The 16,341-nt window shown below is 38.8% G+C and overlaps 1 protein-coding gene across 1 annotated transcript in view; it reads left to right on the plus strand.

Annotated features, from left to right (window-relative positions):
- The window catches only part of LRRC27 (leucine rich repeat containing 27), a 106,929-nt gene that overhangs the window by 65,526 nt on the left and 25,062 nt on the right, over positions 1-16,341 (plus strand). The window contains exon 10 of the mRNA XM_053692593.1: positions 10,801-10,927. Within this exon, the coding sequence (XP_053548568.1) occupies positions 10,801-10,927 (127 nt within the window). The remainder of the gene's footprint in view (positions 1-10,800; positions 10,928-16,341) is intronic.

Here is a 16,341-nt window from a genome sequence, read left to right on the forward strand (position 1 = left end):
GTATAGCCAGATAAGGGCTGGTTATAGGATCAGTGGTATCTGCATCAGTATAATAACACCCAGCGTTATATAATGACACAGTAGTGACACTGGCACATGGGTATAGCCAGATGAGGGCTGGTTATAGGATCAGTGATATCTGCATCAGTATAATAACACCCAGCGTTATATAATGACACAGTAGTGACACTGGCTCATGGGTATAGTCAGATGAGGGCTGGTTATAGGATCAGTGGTATCTGCATTAGTATAATAACACCCAGCACTATAAAATATTTTTTTTAATTTCATATGTACCTTGGTGTCCTTCACTAAGGTCTGTACTTTGGAAAATGTCCGCCACAGCCTTTGTCAGTGCCTATCCCTGGTTCTTACACAAATTATGTTTTCTTTCATGTAAGTGGCAAGAGTCCACGAGCTAGAAACGAATGGGCTATATAATTCCCAAGATGTGGAAATCCACAATTCACTAGAGAGGGAGGGATAAAATAACAACAGCTAAATCCGCTGAGAAATTAAATCCAAAATATAAATAAGTTTTCTCCAACATTGGTGTGTCCGGTCCACGGCGTCATCCTTGTGGGATATTCTCTTCCCCAACAGGAAATGGCAAAGAGTCCCAGCAAAGCTGGTCACATGATCCCTCCAAGGCTCCGCCCACCCCAGTCATTCTCTTTGCCGTTGCACAGGCAACATCTCCACGGAGATGGTTAAGAGTTTTTTGTAGTTTTATTCTTCTATCAAGTGTTTGTTATTTTAAAATAGTGCTGGTATGTACTATTTACTCTGAAACAGAAAAGGATGAAGATTTCTGTTTGTAAGAGGAAGATGATTTTTAGCAGACAGTAACTAAAATCGATTGCTGTTTCCACACAGGACTGTTGAGATGAAGTAACTTCAGTTGGGGGAAACAGTTAGCAGTCTTTTCTGCTTAAGGTATGACTAGCCATATTTCTAACAAGACCATGTAATGCTGGAAGGCTGTCATTTCCCCTCATGGGGACCGGTAAGCCATTTTCTTAGTTAAACATAAAAGAATAAAGGGCTTCAAAAAGGGCTTAAAAACTGGTAGACATTTTTCTGGGCTAAAACAATTGCTTTACTAGGCATATTATGCAGATTCTAACTAATTATTGGTATTATAATCTTGGGGAACGTTTAGAAAAACGGCAGGCACTGTGTTGGACACCTTTTTCAGATGGGGGCCTTTCTAGTTATAGACAGAGCCTCATTCTGGGACTGTATAGGGGTTAAATGTAAAAACGGCTCCGGTTCCGTTAATTTAACGGTTAAAGCTCTGAAATTTGGTGTGCAATACTTTTAATGCTTTAAGACACTGTGGTGAAATTTTGGTGAATTTTGAACAATTCCTTCATACTTTTTCACATATTCAGTAATAAAGTGTTTTCAGTTTGAAATTTAAAGTGACAGTAACGGTTTTATTTTAAAACGTTTTTTGTGCTTTGTTGACAAGTTTAAGCCTGTTTAACATGTCTGTACCATCAGATAAGCTATGTTCTATATGTATGAAAGCCAATGTGTCTCCCCATTTAAATTTATGTGATAATTGTGCCATAGTGTCCAAACAAAGTAAGGACAGTAATGCAACAGATAATGATATTGCCCAAGATGATTCCTCAAATGAGGGGAGTAAACATGATACTACATCATCCCCTACTGTGTCTACACCAGTTATGCCCACACAGGAGGCCCCTAGTACATCTAGTGCGCCAATACTTATTACCATGCAACAATTAACGGCTGTAATGGATAACTCCATAGCAAATCTTTTATCCAAAATGCCTACTTATCAGAGAAAGCGCGATTGCTCTGTTTTAAACACTGAAGAGCAGGAGGGCGCTGATGATATTTGTTCTGACATACCCTCACACCAATCTCAAGGGGCCATGAGGGAGGTTTTGTCTGATGGAGAAATTTCAGATTCAGGAAAAATTTCTCATCAAGCTGAACCTGATGTTGTGACATTTAAATTTAAATTAGAACATCTCCGCGCACTGCTTAAGGAGGTGTTATCTACTCTGGATGATTGTGACAATTTGGTCATTCCAGAGAAATTATGTAAGATGGACAAGTTCCTAGAGGTTCTGGTGCCCCCCGACGCTTTTCCTATACCCAAGCGGGTGGCGGACATAGTAAATAAAGAGTGGGAAAGGCCCGGCATACCTTTTGTTCCCCCCCCTATATTTAAGAAATTATTTCCTATAGTCGACCCCAGAAAGGACTTATGGCAGACAGTCCCCAAGGTCGAGGGGGCGGTTTCTACTCTAAACAAACGCACTACTATTCCTATCGAAGATAGTTGTGCTTTCAAAGATCCTATGGATAAGAAATTAGAGGGTTTGCTTAAAAAGATTTTTGTACAGCAAGGTTACCTTCTACAACCAATTTCATGCATTGTTCCTGTCACTACGGCAGCGTGTTTCTGGTTCGAGGAACTAGAAAAATCGCTCAGTAAAGAATCTTCGTATGAGGAGGTTATGGACAGAGTTCAAGCACTTAAATTGGCTAACTCTTTTGTTTTAGATGCCGCTTTGCAATTAGCTAGATTAGCGGCGAAAAATTCAGGGTTTGCTGTCGTGGCGCGCAGAGTGCTTTGGCTAAAGTCTTGGTCAGCGGATGTGTCTTCCAAGACAAAATTGCTTAACATTCCTTTCAAAGGTAAAACATTATTTGGACCTGATTTGAAAGAGATTATTTCAGACATCACTGGGGGAAAGGGCCACGCCCTCCCACAGGATAGGTCTTTTAAGGCTAATAATAAGCCTAATTTTCGTCCCTTTCGCAGAAACGGACCAGTCTCTAATTCTGTATCCTCTAAGCAAGATGGTAATACTTCACAACCCAAACCAGCCTGGAAACCAATGCAAGGCTGGAACAAGGGTAAGCAGGCCAAGAAGCCTACCACTGCTACCAAAACAGCATGAAGGGATAGCCCCCGATCCGGGACCGGATCTAGTGGGGGGCAGACTTTCTCTCTTTGCTCAGGCTTGGGCAAGAGATGTTCAGGATCCTTGGGCGCTAGAAATAGTTTCTCAAGGTTATCTCCTGGAATTCAAGGAACTACCCCCAAGGGGAAGGTTCCACAGGTCTCAATTATCTTCAAACCAAATAAAGAGACAGGCATTCTTACATTGTGTAGAAGACCTGTTAAAGATGGGAGTGATACATCCAGTTCCAATAAGAGAACAAGGAATGGGATTTTATTCCAATCTGTTCATAGTTCCCAAAAAAGAGGGAACATTCAGACCAATTTTGGATCTAAAGATCCTAAACAAATTTCTCAGGGTACCATCGATCCTACCTACTATCCAGGAAAATCAATTTATGACTACCGTGGATTTAAAGGATGCGTACCTACATATTCCTTTCCACAAGGAACATCATCAGTTCCTAAGGTTCGCTTTTCTGGACAAGCATTACCAGTTTATGGCACTTCCATTTGGATTAGCCACTGCTCCAAGGATTTTCACAAAGGTACTAGGGTCCCTTCTAGCGGTTCTAAGACCAAGGGGCATTGCAGTAGTACCTTACTTGGACGACATCCTGATTCAAGCGTCGTCCCTGTCAAAAGCAAAGGCTCATACGGACATCGTCCTAGCCTTTCTCAGATCTCACGGATGGAAGGTGAACAAAGAAAAAAGTTCTCTGTCCCCGTCAACAAGAGTTCCCTTCTTGGGAACAATAATAGATTCCTTAGAAATGAGGATTTTTCTGACAGAGGTCAGAAAATCAATACTTCTAAGCTCTTGTCAAGTACTTCATTCTGTTCCTCGTCCTTCCATAGCGCAGTGCATGGAAGTAATAGGATTGATGGTTGCAACAATGGACATAGTTCCTTTTGCACAAATTCATCTAAGACCATTACAACTGTGCATGCTCAGACAGTGGAATGGGGATTATACAGACTTGTCTCCGACGATTCAAGTAGATCAAAAGACCAGAGATTCACTCCGTTGGTGGCTGACCCTGGACAATCTGTCACAGGGAATGAGCTTCCGCAGACCAGAGTGGGTCATTGTCACGACCGACGCCAGCCTAGTGGGCTGGGGCGCGGTCTGGGAATCCCTGAAAGCTCAGGGTCTATGGTCTCGGGAAGAGTCTCTTCTCCCGATAAACATTCTGGAACTGAGAGCGATATTCAATGCTCTCAGAGCTTGGCCTCAACTAGCAAAGGCCAAATTCATAAGGTTTCAGTCAGACAACATGACGACCGTTGCATATATCAATCATCAGGGGGGAACAAGGACTTCCCTGGCGATGAAAGAAGTGACCAAGATAATTCAATGGGCGGAGGATCACTCCTGCCACTTGTCTGCGATCCACATCCCAGGAGTGGAAAATTGGGAAGCGGATTTTCTGAGTCGTCAGACATTCCATCCGGGGGAGTGGGAACTCCATCCGGAAATCTTTGCCCAAATAACTCAATTATGGGGCATTCCAGACATGGATCTGATGGCGTCTCGTCAGAACTTCAAGGTTCCTTGCTACGGGTCCAGATCCAGGGATCCCAAGGCGACCCTAGTAGATGCACTAGTAGCACCTTGGACCTTCAACCTAGCTTATGTATTCCCACCGTTTCCTCTCATCCCCAGGCTGGTAGCCAGGATCAATCAGGAGAGGGCCTCGGTGATCTTGATAGCTCCTGCGTGGCCACGCAGGACTTGGTATGCAGACCTGGTGAATATGTCATCGGCTCCACCATGGAAGCTACCTTTGAGACAGGACCTTCTTGTTCAGGGTCCATTCGAACATCCGAATCTGGTTTCCCTCCAACTGACGGCTTGGAGATTGAACGCTTGATTTTATCAAAGCGTGGGTTTTCAGATTCTGTAATAGATACTCTGATTCAGGCTAGAAAGCCTGTAACTAGAAAAATTTACCATAAAATATGGAAAAAATATATCTGTTGGTGTGAATCTAAAGGATTCCCATGGAACAAGATAAAAATTCCTAAGATTCTATCCTTTCTACAAGAAGGTTTGGAGAAAGGATTATCTGCAAGTTCTCTGAAGGGACAGATCTCTGCTTTATCTGTTTTACTTCACAAAAGACTGGCAGCTGTGCCAGATGTTCAAGCATTTGTTCAGGCTCTGGTTAGGATCAAGCCTGTTTACAGACCTTTGACTCCTCCCTGGAGTCTAAATCTAGTTCTTTCAGTTCTTCAAGGGGTTCCGTTTGAACCCTTACATTCCGTAGATATTAAGTTATTATCTTGGAAAGTTTTGTTTTTGGTTGCAATTTCTTCTGCTAGAAGAGTTTCAGAGTTATCTGCTCTGCAGTGTTCTCCGCCCTATCTGGTGTTCCATGCAGATAAGGTGGTTTTTCGTACTAAGCCTGGTTTTCTTCCGAAAGTTGTTTCCAACAAAAATATTAACCAGGAGATAGTTGTACCTTCTTTGTGTCCGAATCCAGTTTCAAAGAAGGAACGTTTGTTACACAATTTGGACGTAGTCCGTGCTCTAAAATTCTATTTAGAGGCTACTAAAGATTTCAGACAAACATCTTCCTTGTTTGTTGTTTATTCTGGTAAAAGGAGAGGTCAAAAAGCGACTTCTACCTCTCTTTCCTTTTGGCTTAAAAGCATTATCCGATTGGCTTATGAGACTGCCGGACGGCAGCCTCCTGAAAGAATCACAGCTCACTCCACTAGGGCTGTGGCTTCCACATGGGCCTTCAAGAACGAGGCTTCTGTTGACCAGATATGTAAGGCAGCGACTTGGTCTTCACTGCACACTTTTGCCAAATTTTACAAATTTGATACTTTTGCTTCTTCGGAGGCTATTTTTGGGAAAAAGGTTTTGCAAGCCGTGGTGCCTTCCATTTAGGTGACCTGATTTGCTCCCTCCCTTCATCCGTGTCCTAAAGCTTTGGTATTGGTTCCCACAAGTAAGGATGACGCCGTGGACCGGACACACCAATGTTGGAGAAAACAGAATTTATGCTTACCTGATAAATTACTTTCTCCAACGGTGTGTCCGGTCCACGGCCCGCCCTGGTTTTTTAATCAGGTCTGATGAATTATTTTCTCTAACTACAGTCACCACGGTATCATATGGTTTCTCCTATATATATTTCCTCCTGTCCGTCGGTCGAATGACTGGGGTGGGCGGAGCCTTGGAGGGATCATGTGACCAGCTTTGCTGGGACTCTTTGCCATTTCCTGTTGGGGAAGAGAATATCCCACAAGTAAGGATGACGCCGTGGACCGGACACACCGTTGGAGAAAGTAATTTATCAGGTAAGCATAAATTCTGTTTTCTTGAAAAAATTAAAAAAAAACTCAAATCAAAGGCACTACAATCAAACTTAGATAAGTGCCTGAAGAACCTTTCTACCAAAGGCTGCTTCTGAAAAAGCAAACGCAACAAAATGGTAAAATTAAAGGGACATGAAACCCAATTTTTTTTCTTTCATGATTTAAAAAGAGCAATTTTAAACAACTTTCCAATTTACTTCTATTATCTAATTTCCTTCATTATCTTGATATCCTTTGTTGAAAATCATATCTAAATAGGTCCAGTAGCTGCTGATTGGTGGCTGCACATAGATGCCTTGTTTGATAGGCTCACCCATGTGCATTGCTATTTCTTAAACAAGGGACATCTAAAGAATGAAGCAGATTAGATTATAGAAGTAAATTGGGATGTTGTTTAAAATTGTATTCTCTATCTGAATCATGAATGAAAAATTTGGGGTTTCATATCCCTTTAAGAAAAAGTATGCAAAGGAAAACCAAACTACTGCTTTGCAAATGTAATCAACTGAAGCTTCATTCTTGACAACCCAAGAAGAGGCAACTAATCTAGTAAAAGGAGCTGTAATTCTCTGAGGTGGAGACTGCCGCGCCTTCAAATAAGCTTTGTGAAACAAACGCTTCAATCAAAAAATGCCAGAGAAATAGCAGAGGCTTTCTGACCTTTCCTGGTGCCACAAAAAATAGCAAATAGACTAGAAGTCTTTTTGAAATCTTAAATAGCCTCAACATAATATTTCAAAGCCCTTACCACCTCCAAAGATTGAGAAAACCTTACAAGAGTATTCTTAGAATTGGGACACAAAGAAGGAACAAATTCCTTATTGAATTTGTTAGAATTCACAACTTTAGACAAAAATTTAAATGAAGTCCGCAAAACAGCTTTATCTTGATGGAAAATCAGATAAAGAAACTCGCAAAATAGAGCAGACAATTCAGAAACTCTTCTCCAAAAGAAATAACACTTTTCAAGAAAGTAATTAATAATCAGAGAATGCATAGGCTCAAAAGGAGGAGCCTGAAAAAAAACCTTCAAAACTAAGTTGAATCCCCAAGGAAGAGAAATAGATTAAATAACAGTTTTGATACAAATCAAAACCTGAACAAAACAGTGAATATCAGAAAGTTTAGCAATCTTTCTATGAAATAAGAGAGAGCAGAAATGTATCCTTCAAAGTATTTGCAGATAAACCCTTCTCCAAAACATCCGGAAAAACTCTGAAAGAATGCCAAGAATAATTATGAGTGGAACACCATGAAATATAGATTTTCCAAACCCAATAACATTTTTTTCCTTGAAACAGACTTATGAGCCTGTACCATAGTTCTAATCACTTAGTCAGAGAAACCTCTATGACTAAGTACTAAGCGTTCAATTTCCATGCCTTCAAATGTACGGATTTTAGACCTTGATGGAAAAAAACGCCCTAGAGACAGAAGGTCTGGCCTTAAAGGAAGTGGCCAAGGCTGGCAACTGAACATCCAGACAAGATCCGCATATCAAAACCTGTGAGACCATGCTGGTGCTATCAGAAACACATGAGATTGAACCATTATGATCTAGAAGATTACCTTTGAAAGAAGAACCAGAGACGGAAAGATAATAAGCAAGTTGGTAAAAACCAAGCAACTGCTAAGGCATCTACCATCTGGGCCTGAGGATCCCTGGACCTGGAAAGGTATTTGGAAAGCTTCTTGTTTTGACGAGAGGCCATCAGATCTATTTCTGGAAGACCCCACATCTGTACAAGATGAAAAAAAACACATCTGAATGAAGAGACCACTTCCCCAGATATAAAGTCTGACGGCTGAGATAATCCACTTCCCAATTGTCTACACCTGGGATATGAATCGCAGAATTTAGACAAGAGTTGGATTCCGCCCAAGAAAGTATCCGAGATACTTCCTTCATAACTGAAGGACTGCGAGTCCCTCCTTGAGGGACGCAAAACAAATGAAATAATGCAACTCTTGTCATAACAGGTGCAACTTCGCGCCAAAAAACCTTGCGACAAGAAAGTCGCAAGAAATGACGTAACTCGCGTCACAGCAGACGCGACTTCATGCCAAAAAAAATTTTGCTCCAAAAATTTCGCAATAAAAATTACATTCTGCACCATCGCAAGCCTAAGCCTGTGAAAATTTTTGAAAAAAAACAGACTCCAAGTTACAACTAACTGGAACCCCAGGTAAGCCTAAAAACTCCCATAAACATAATTTCCAAGCTAAAACTGTTAGACTGCAGAGGGAAATGCACAGACCTGACTCATGGCAAATATATACAATATACATTTAAAACTTTATAAGATAAAGTGCCAAACATAGCTGAGAGTGTCTTAAAAAATGATATATACTTACCGGAAGACACCCATCCACATATATAGCAGACAGCCAAACCAGTACTGAAACATATCAGCAGAGGCAATGGTAGAGGAGTATAATGTCGATCTGTAAAGGGAGGCAGCAGATGAATCCCTGCAACCGATTTACAGAGAGCCCTAGAATAGATTTTCCATAGGTGAAAACATGGCATCGTTAGGCAATACTCCCTTCACATTCCTCAAACACTGTATTTTGAGAGGAACTGGGCTTTAATATGCTTAGAAGCGCCTATTGAAGAAGAAAATCAAGCACAACTTGCTTCACCACCTCCACAAGGAGGCAAAAATTGTAAAACTAAGGTATGAGTTAGGTGGGAGGTGTATTTATAGGCATTTGGAGGTTTGGGAAACTTTGCCCCCTCCTGGTAGGAATGTATATCCCATACGTCACTAGCTCATGGACTCTTGCCACTTACATGAAAGAAATAATTGTAGCAAACAAGGTGTCAATTAGTTCTAGTAGAGTCCAGACTCTGTTGGTATGTTCATCTATTGGAAGCCTACAGAAAATAAATGTTGCAATTACAAAGGATTTACTGTTCCTTTAAATACTAATTTGATATTTTGTACTTTAATGTCTATAGTCAGTTTTCATATATAGCTTCCTTGTCCACTTCATTGCTATTAGAATCAGTAATGGAATGCGACATCACAATCTATAAATACACTGGCACACTAAAGGGCAAGGTAATATACTAAAAATAGTTTTTAGGGTGAGCAAGTATTAGCTGTTATTGCAAAATTAAAGCTGGGCATTTTACTCTATTTAGAGTATTGACGTTTTTACAATAAATAAACAGTTAATAAAGAATTATTCAAGCCTAATGTCTTCCACTGGTAATTTCCATTCCATTACGCAGATTTTCTTTTATAAAAGCCTTTAATGACTACAGTCTGCATCAATAAATTGTGTGTTTTAATTAAAATAGTTTTCAAGGATTTTAAAGAGAAATGTGAGTCAAAATAATATGATGCATATGAAAGAACGGCAATGAAACACTTCAAATGTTTTAATGTGAAACTAGTAGGAATATATATTTGTGCAGAATTGACACTGCTGTGATCAAAGCTTATTGGCTAAGAGGAACACCTCCTACTGTTCTATTTGTGGAGAAGTAAAAGGCCCCTATTTATCAAATGTCTCACAAGAGCTGCTGGTGCAACGCCGCCCCCTGCAGACTCGCGGCCAATCAGCCGCCAGCAGGGAGGTGTCAATCAACCCGATCGTACTTGATCGGGTTGAATTGCGGCAATGTCTGTCTGCCTGCTAAAAGTAATAACTTTTAGTAGAAGCATTTTTGCTAATGGAAGTTTATTTCAAAAATGCTTTTATTTAAAAATGAAATGCACTCATGTACATGTCAGCTTTGACCTTTCTGCCCCTTTAATGTTGAAAATAAGGCCTTGAAAACATCACAGGAAGGCAACTTTATCTATGTACTTTACTTTTTATAGGGGTTAAATAATATTTTCTTAGAAAATTAAATGCTTTAAAAAAATAGAGCATTTTATTTTTTGTCACTAGAATGTTCCTTTAGCATCTTGTCTTAAAGGGACATTACACACTAAATAAATGCTAGATAGAATGATGCATTGAAAGAAAAGATTAGTCTGAGAATAACATGTAGATGTTTTTAACGTTTCATTGGCTGTTTAAATATGGACAAAATAAGTGTACAGTTTTAGTGTCTATAAAACAATGGGAGCTGCCATGTTGTAACTTAGGTTACCTTCACTGCTGTGGCCAATTAGGGACAGTTATAAATAGGTTACTAGAGTGTACAGCCAATGGCTGTGTGGAATATAACAGTGTTCTGCACTTCCATTTCTAGCAGGAACTGAAACGCTCACAATTTCAGAATAGAAAAGGGGACAAAATAAATAATGAAAGTATATTGCAGACATATATATTATCATCTCAGAGTGTTTAATGTCCCTTCCAATATTCTAACGGAGATGTATGTTATTATCAGTTGTTGCATTTACTGCAATGAATTTATTTGCAATGTCAGTTTAAACATATATATGTATGTGATAATATATGTTATGCAAATGCAATTAGAGAAAGAAATAGGCCAACTACTTTCATTAAAAACAAGAAGATGATTGTGGAATAATTAGTAGATTTTTGTTATATGATCACAGCTCATCAAGAGACCTTAAACTGGAACAGCGAATCAGGGAACATATCCAGGCCATGAAAGAGAGAAAGAAAAGCACAAAGGGAACTGCTCATGAAGAGCTTGAGACATCTAAGAAAGAACTAGAAGAGGTATATTCTCAAAACCAAGATAATCCGTTCATTTACGGACCATGTCCTCTGTTCAAAATGAATAAATTATTTAAAGGGACATAAAAGTGCAAAAAGAAAATGCGCAAATGTGTTAGGTCATTTTATTATTTAAAATAACTATGTGCTACATTACAAGTGGCACGTTAAAGTTAGAGCGAGTCACGAAAAGCAATATTGTGATGTGTTAACTATATATACAGTTGTGCTCATAAGTTTACATACCCTGGCAGAATTTATGATTTCTTGGCCATTTTTCAGAGAATATGAATGATAACACAAAATCTTTTCTTTCACTCATGGTTAGTGTTTGGCTGAAGCCATTTATTATCAGTCAACTGTGTTTACTCTTTTTAAATCATAATGACAACAGAAACTACCCAAATGACCCTGATCAAAAGTTTACATACCCCGGTGATTTTGGCCTGATAACATGCACACAAGTTGACACAAAGGTGTTTGAATGGCTATTAAAGGTAACCATCCTCACCTGTGATCTGTTTTCTTGTAATTAGTGTGGGTGTATAAAAGGTCAATGAGTTTCTGCACTCCTGACAGACCCTTGCATCTTTCATCCAGTGCTGCACTGACAGTTGATTGATAATAAATGGCTTCAGCCAAACACTAACCATTAGTGAAAGAAAAGTTTTTGTGTTATCATTCATAATCTCTGAAAAATGGCCAAGAAATCATAAATTCTGCCGGGGTATGTAAACTTATGAGCACAACTGTATATAAATATATGTCTAAATATGTGTATATACATGTGTATTTATGTGTATATATGTATATACATACATATATTCACATGTATATACACGTTGGAGCCCTTTCCACTCAAATACATTTAAACAAGAAAAATAATTTTTATTTAAAGGGACAGTTAACACAAGAATTTTTGTTGTTTTAAAAGATAGATAATTCCTTAACCCTTTGAGTGCTAAGCACTTTCCCACCTGGGTGCTAATCTGATTTTTTTTTTAAATGTTTTTACCTAAAGCAGCATGCCCCCTTTCCCTATACTTTGTATTGTTTGTTTTCAATAAAGTTGCGCGGTGACCAGTGTTCCCTCTAAAGCCAGTTTTGTGTGCGGCCCAGCAGTTAATTAGGTAACCGCACCCTGCAATTAGCAAACACTGTACAATGCAGACTGCAAGGTATGATTCTCTTATTAACTGTTTCACTGCTGGGCCGCACACAAAACTGGCCTTAGAGGGAACACTGGCGGTGACGTCATCAAGTCATTGCGCGTGACGTGACCGCGCAAAACGTGAAGCCCCGGCGATGCCTGTCACTATGCACTCAAGGGGTTAACTCTAAACCCAAATTGTTTCTTTCATGATTCAGATGCGATTTTAAGCAACTTTCTAATTTACTCCTATTATCAATTTTTCTTCATTCTCTTGCTATTAGAAAGTTGCTTAAAATGGCATGCTCTATCTGAATCATGAAAGAAAACATTTGGGTTTAGTGTTCCTTTAATGACCCATTCCCCAGTTTTGCATAACCAACACAGTTAAAATAATACGTTTTACCTCTGTAATTACCTTGTATCTAAGCCTCTGCTGACTGCCCCCTTATTTCAGTTCTTTTGACAGACTTGCATTTTAGCCAATCAGTGCTCACTCCTCAGTAAATTCATGTGCATGAGCTCAATGTTATCTATATGAAACACATGAACTAACTCCCTCTAGTGGTCAAAATGTATTCAGCTTAGAGGCGGCCCTCAAGGTCTAAGAAATAAGCATATGAACCTTCTAGGTTTAGCTTTCAACTAAGAATACCAAGAAAACAAAGCAAAATTGGTGGTTAAAGTAAATTGGAAAGTTGTTTAAAATTACATGCCCTATTTCAATCATGAAAGTTTTTTTGGACTTGACTGTCCCTTTGAATATAATATTTGTATTATATTTTACTGTGTTTTTACTGTAAATAGTTTACATTCAAATGTTTATTGTATTTATATATATATATATATATATATATATATATATATATATATATATATATATATAATGTAAGACTAACAGCACAAATCTTAAGAGAATGAAATACCAACATCACTCTGTTTGTGCAACTTTTCAGAGTGATGGTGCAGCTAGATAGAAAAAGATAAATATGAATATAGGAGGAGGGTCAAAAATCACTTGATTAAAGCAATTTCCAAAGTCTATCTTGACCTGCACTGGTAATGTCAAATAATTCAAGAGACCCCTGTTAAAGGACACCAAATGAACAATGCACATAGAGCGATCAATTTGAAAATATATATATATGTGTGTGTGTTAGGGGTAACGTCGGATATCCAGATAATTCTAGGATTACCTGGGTAATACTGACAATACCCCAGTAGCTGTGGGTAAAGCCTGATTTAACATCATACATCGGGCTTTATCCGGGTATATATTGTATTGAAATCCTTTGCAGTTATGAGGATGAGAACATGATTCATGCAATATTCATTTGTAATAAAGTGTTATATACCTATATATAATCATGTATGTGTGTGTGTGTGTATATATATATATATATATATATATATATATATATATAAAACTGAAGGATTTGCTCTCTCATATACAAATCAGCGTGACAGGAGCGAAGGAGATATAGGAGACAAAAGATCCGCACTCTCTGGACTTGCATCAAGTGAATCATTTTTTCAGTATGTGACCTTTCAGGGATCAAGCATTCCCCTTTATCAGACCCTATATACATATATATAGGTATAGATACATATTGTACCAAAATACCATCATATATATATAGAAATATGTATGTATGTATGTATTTATGAATAAATAGAACATATTTTGCTATGTGCAGAACAATGGAATGGGAAATATTAATATTTCTTTCCAATGGCATTGAGAGTCCACAAATCCATTCAATTGCTAGTGGGAATTCAACTCCTGGCCACCAGGTGGAGGCAAAGAACACTCCAGCAAAGCTGTAAAGTATCACTCCCACTTCCCATAATCCCCTAGTCATTCTTTGCCTATTCATTGGGTGGATGTGCGAAGGTTTTTGAAGATATTTAATCCTTTTATGGGTAGTTTCCCTGCAAACAAGGATTGGGGCTATGTTATATGTGTATATCTAGATATATATGTATATAGTTCTTGGGATCTCTTTTGGGCTCTTCAATGATAATTTTGTCCTTCTTTTGTTGAGCAGATTCTATTCTTGTGCCCGTGACATCTTATATGGTCCTAGTTCTTTTGTTTTCAGTGATCTTAGGACTTAAATTAGTTATTTTTTTATCTTTTTTAAATAGGAATTTATGATATTCCCATACGAGAGATTGTGCCTAGGAGGTTGCAAATCTTATTTTCTTTCCTATGGCATGGAGAGTCCACGAAACATTCTAATTACTAGTGGGATATTCACTCCTGGTCAGCAGGAGGAGGCAAAGAGCACCCCAGCAGAGCTGTTAAGAATTGCTTCCCTTACCCATAACCCCCAGTCATTCTCTTTGCCTTGATCACGGGAGGATGGCGAAGATCGTGTCTGAAGATTTTAATCCTTTTAATGGGTACTTTTTCTCCTGTTAAGTGTGGTCAGTCCACGGGTCATCATTACTTGTGGGATATTTGCTCCTCCCCAACAGGAAGTGCAAGAGGATCACCCAAGCAGAGCTGCTATATAGCTCCTCCCCTCTACGTCACACCCAGTCATTCTCTTGCACCCAACTAATAGATAGGATGTGTGAGAGGACTGTGGTGATTATTCTTAGTTTTTATAACTTCAATCAAAAGTTTGTTATTTTAAAACAGCACCGGAGTGTGTTGTTCCTTCTCAGGGAGAATTTGTTTTGATTATGTTTTGAGAATTTGAATTAGTTTCTGTATGATTTTAACCGGAGTAGTTAAGATCATGTTGCTGTTCTCGGCCATCTGAGGAGTGAGGTAAACTTCAGATCAGGGGACAGCGGGCAGGTTCACCTGCAAAGAGGTATGTAGCAGCATATTATTTTCTGAGGAATGGAATTGACTAGAAAATACTGCAAATACCTATATAAAGTAAGTTCAGCCTTTAAATGCAGTAGTAGCAACTGGTATCAGGCTGTCATGTATGTATATTTTCACTTCAGTATTCTGGGGAATGGCACTTCACTGGAATGATACTGTATGCATAAAACTTTAGCCTATCTTGCAGTGAGAACGGCTAGCAGCAGGCTTTCTATGACAATTCATTTATTTGATGTTAAACGTTTTGCTGGCATGTTAAATCGTTTAATTTTCTGAGGTACTGGGTGAAAAATTGTTTTGGGCACTATTTTTTCCACTTGGCGGGCATTTTATTTAATTTATGACAGTTTACTGATCTCCCTCACTGTTGTGTGTGAGGGGGAGGGGCTTAATTTGGCGCTTTTACTACGCATCAGAAATTCAGTCACAAGTCTGTTTTTCTTCCCTGCATGATCCGGTTCGTCTCTACAGAGCTCAAGGGTCTTCAAAAGTTATTTTGAGGGAGGTAATCACTCACAGCAGACCTGTGAGATTGTGCTTTGACTGTGATAAAAAACGTTATATTCTGTACATTTTTTCTGCTATTTAAGGGTTAGTTATCCATTGCTAATGGGGGCAATCCTTTGCTAAAATTGTATTTTTACCGGAAAGAATTTGATTATATAGTTTATCCGTTTTATTGTTATTCAACTGTCATAACTTTCTGTGCTTCTTAAAGGTACAGTACGTTTTTTTCATACTATTTGTAAATTGAATTGAAAAGTATTTCCAAGTTTGCTGGTTTAATTGCTAGTGTGTTAAACATGTCTGACTCAGAGGAATATCTCTGTGCTATATGTGCTAAAGCCAAAGTGGAGCCCAATAGAAATTTATGTACTAATTGCATTGATGCTACTTTAAATAAGAGTCAATCTGTACAAATTGAACATCATTCACCAGACAACGAGAGGAAAGTTATGCCGACTAACTCCCCTCACGTGTCAGTACCTGCATCTCCCGCTCGGGAGGTGCGTGATATGGTAACGCCGGGTACTTCAGGGCGGCCATTACAAATCACATTGCAGGACATGGCTAATGTTATGACTGAAGTTTTGTCCGTTTTATAGTTTATCCGTTTTATTGTTATTCAACTGTCATAACTTTCTGTGCTTCTTAAAGGTACAGTACGTTTTTTTCATACTATTTGTAAATTGAATTGAAAAGTATTTCCAAGTTTGCTGGTTTAATTGCTAGTGTGTTAAACATGTCTGACTCAGAGGAATATCTCTGTGCTATATGTGCTAAAGCCAAAGTGGAGCCCAATAGAAATTTATGTACTAATTGCATTGATGCTACTTTAAATAAGAGTCAATCTGTACAAATTGAACATCATTCACCAGACAACGAGAGGAAAGTTATGCCGACTAACTCCCCTCACGTGTCAGT

Source organism: Bombina bombina, chromosome 9 (assembly GCF_027579735.1).
Source record: "Bombina bombina isolate aBomBom1 chromosome 9, aBomBom1.pri, whole genome shotgun sequence".
Classification (NCBI taxonomy): Eukaryota; Metazoa; Chordata; class Amphibia; order Anura; family Bombinatoridae; genus Bombina; species Bombina bombina.